The sequence below is a fragment of the Elephantulus edwardii genome, unplaced genomic scaffold (assembly GCF_000299155.1).
Source record: "Elephantulus edwardii isolate Elephantulus edwardi_28Jun2011 unplaced genomic scaffold, EleEdw1.0 scaffold00007, whole genome shotgun sequence".
Taxonomy (NCBI): domain Eukaryota; kingdom Metazoa; phylum Chordata; class Mammalia; order Macroscelidea; family Macroscelididae; genus Elephantulus; species Elephantulus edwardii.
The window spans coordinates 16270225-16273821 of NW_006399757.1; the positions used below are offsets into that span (position 1 = coordinate 16270225).

A 3597-nucleotide genomic window follows, 5' to 3' on the forward strand; every position below is an offset into this window, starting at 1 on the left:
ACTGCGACTTTCTCATGTTTCAGTTTGATGACTGATTTATTGAAATAACTATTTACTACCTACGATTATATCAATTTACAGTAAGAGTATTGAAGTTACCTTTAAAAAAATATAAATGTTAGTGTTACAAAATCTATGTATTACACATTTAGTATTAGCCAATAAACCAGGATTTCCTCTGACATCTTAGAGATTAAGGGACTTCTCCTGTTATCTCTTCCTCCATCCTTTTTTCATTTGAGTGAGCCATCATGTCTTATAACTCCGATTGAATAAGTCTTAGTGCTTTCTTCATGTTTTCAATCACTGAAACAAGAGATAATTTTTTTATCAGTACATAAAAGTTTCAAACATTATAATCTATTAACTCCCAGCATCAGAAATTGACCTATGTTAATGAATAGCTATGAAAACATAAAGTATATTCAGCTAAATTTAGGGATTAGACTACACAGAGATGGTTGATCTACCTTTTAATATTTATCGGAAGGATTTTAGAAGTGTTTGATGTCTATCTTTTACTTGATCATTTTCTTTTGGTTTCCTTGGATGTGACAATCATAGTTATTAAATACAATTGATACTCATTGTATGAACGGACTCACAGCTGATGCTGCATTGGGTTTCCGGGGTTACAAACTATATGGAAGGGAGATGCTGGTCGATTTGAATTGCCCCAGAAATGTGACCTCTGAGTCATCATAGCAATTCCATGTGGACTCTGCTACCAGTAAATGTAAAAACTAAAAAAGTAAGATGCCAATTCCTTACTTTAGAGAGTCATCAACAGAGGACAAAAACATTTCTCATAAATTTGAAGAAATTACATTGATTTTTTTTTTACACCAAGGAAATGAACTTTTTTTTTAGGATTCTTTACTTCCAGGTTGTATCACACTAAAACTTATGAGACGTTAAACTTAATGAGTATGCCTTATTTTTCTGGGTCCACCTTTTATAGGGTATAGTCTTTTCACATTTTTATTGCTATGAATGGGAAATATTTTAATTTTTCTTTTCTGATAGGCTTCCACCTTATGCTATGCCAGCTTTGACAAGTTTAACTATACTCTTTTCCAACTCAACTCATTCCTGTAGAATAGGTTCTGGTTCTAAGTACACTTCCGTGAGTTTCTGAGGCTGTAACTCTTTACAGGAGAAGACTGGCCGTCTTTCTCCCTTGGAGATGATAGTGAATGGCAAAAAGAGATGAAGGCTTTGGGTTACCAGCACAACTTGCTAGGGATTATTACACCACTAGAATTGTCAACATTTTTTAATGTTCTCAAATTTTAGCTATCTTAAGAATCACTTGGCATTTCTGTTAAGATTCTAAGGTGCCCCAGAGATACTGATTTGCGGTTAGGTGGGAAAAAGGAATCTATATTATAAAGACTTGTACCATCACCACCCTGTCATTCAGGTTTGCTTGTACGTTGCACTTTCAGAGGCAGGGTCTGGCACTACTGACCTTTGTAACAGACAACAATCAGCTATTATCACTGTTCAAGGTAATTTGTGAGCACTTACATTCTGGTAAATCCTGAGGTTCATATGTGTACAGTCTGTTTGCATATCTTCCAATTAAATCAGCTCTGACTGTCAAAGAGGGATCTGCCAAGAAAAGCAACCAACCTCACTGAAGTAATCTTTAAATTGTCCTTACAATTTTACTTGCCTCTCCTTCTAAAAAAAAAAAGTTAAGCCAATTTAGAAGCAAAATCAGTTCTCAAGTATGTGAATTCATAATGAGTTAATACTTTAACAGGGAATTCATTGTGTATGCCTCTGTACATCCATTTTGGAGATGTGGACGTGTACAGAAAGTGTATTGTAATAATTGTAACAATTTGTAACTGATTTTTTATCACAAGTCAATGAAATTTTACAAATGATAGTAATGTTAATTAGGAAAAAAGCTGTTTACAAATAAGTGAGTTAGTAATTACTTCTCTTTAAAAACAAACTTTGAGCCTGTATTTTTAAAAAGTAAAAATACAAATCACTCTACTAACTTGTATAAATCTGACCTAAATGGGCCTAATTTATACTAAATTATAAAAATAAAATAACATACCTACCTACAAACATAATTCTAGGTACATATTGTCCATCAGGTGACAAATTCTTATCATTGGTCTCATGCTAGTAGGGAAGGAGAAAAAGAAATTTTATTGAATTAGATTTCTCTTAAAGACTAATTTAGAAATTATTTGAAAGTAGATTTTCACAAAATTGTAATTTTTTTTTACCATTATAGCTTTATCTAACACTCTATATCTACTGGGACTTAGCTCTTTGTATTTTGAAAATATAAAGCAAAGGAATAGAATTTCCCACTGAACTATGATACTGTTGTTAGGTACTATTGAATTAAGTTCAACACATATGACCCTATGAAGAACCCTGTTCTATCCTGTGCCAGCCTCACAATCTCTGACACACTTGAGCCCATTTTTAGTCACTGAAGCAATCCACCTGGTTGAGGTTCTTCTCTTTCTCTGTCCCTCCACCTTCCCAAGCATGATGTCCCTCTCCAAGGACTAGGCTCTCCAAGCAACATGTATGAAGTATGTGAGACAATGTTTTATCATCTTTGTCTCCAAGGAGCTCTCTGGCTGCACTTCCTCCAAGACATATCTATTGTTCTTTTGGCAATCCATGATACTAACTACATGATATTAGAATTGCGATACTAGGAAAACTTTAAGAGGAGAAGTACCATGAGATTCAGCATAATGAAATTATTCTGAGCCATTTCTTGTACTTCCTCATTTTGAGCAAATACTTTTTTCAGTGCTGTGGAGAAAGAGATAATAATAGTTTTGAAGATCAAGATATCTTTAAGACGACATGGCAAAAATAGAACTCACACTTTGTTTCGATTTATGAATTCAACAAATTACATTTGCCCCTCATTGTTCTTCAGTGATCTGCCCACACAGACACCAAAGGATACCCTCATTAATGAATCAATTAATTTTATAATTTTATGTAAATAATTTGCTAATAAATTGATTAAAACAAGTTAATCTTTCAGCAAGTTTCCCCACACTTTTTTTGGAAGATATTGAATTCTAAGCAACAATACAATAGAAATATACTTAATATCACTAACTAACTGTAATACCTAAGCATCTTAAAAGTGGTATTCTGGTAGGTCTGGTTGTGTTGTTGTTTTTAAACAAAACTAAGCATTGCTTCAGAATATTCTAAATGTTTCCTAACTCTATTAGGCCACTTTCTTCTTCATACTGGGGATACACTAAGAAGTTGTTAGGTTCTGTTGAGTAAAAAATGACTCCTAGTGAACCTATGTACAACTGATCTGAACATTGTCCTATTCTGTGCCATCCTCACAATCTCCAACACACTCAAGCCCCATTGCTGCAGTCACTGTGTCTAAGACATTAGGAACTGAAATTACCTTGGCTGTATTTACAATTCTCCAAGTGATGAATAACCATCAATGGCTTGTTACTAAACAAAGAAAATGTGGCATTTAGTTACAAAAATTTGAGTGAACATCTACAGAGATTTTGGAATTCCATTCATTCATTGTTGCACCCTTCTCCCCGCACAAACCCCTCCCCCCCC

General features: G+C 34.0%; 1 protein-coding gene across 1 annotated transcript in view; it reads right to left on the reverse strand.

Moving 5' to 3' along the window:
- Positions 1-246: 246 nt before the first annotated feature.
- The window catches only part of AGR3 (anterior gradient 3), an 18515-nt gene continuing 15164 nt past the window's right edge, over positions 247-3597 (reverse strand). The window contains exons 4-8 of the mRNA XM_006880267.1: positions 3428-3480; positions 2723-2799; positions 2082-2145; positions 1531-1614; positions 247-306 (exon numbers count right to left, since the gene is read on the reverse strand). Of these exons, the coding sequence (XP_006880329.1) occupies positions 257-306; positions 1531-1614; positions 2082-2145; positions 2723-2799; positions 3428-3480 (328 nt within the window). The 3' untranslated portion in view covers positions 247-256. The remainder of the gene's footprint in view (positions 307-1530; positions 1615-2081; positions 2146-2722; positions 2800-3427; positions 3481-3597) is intronic.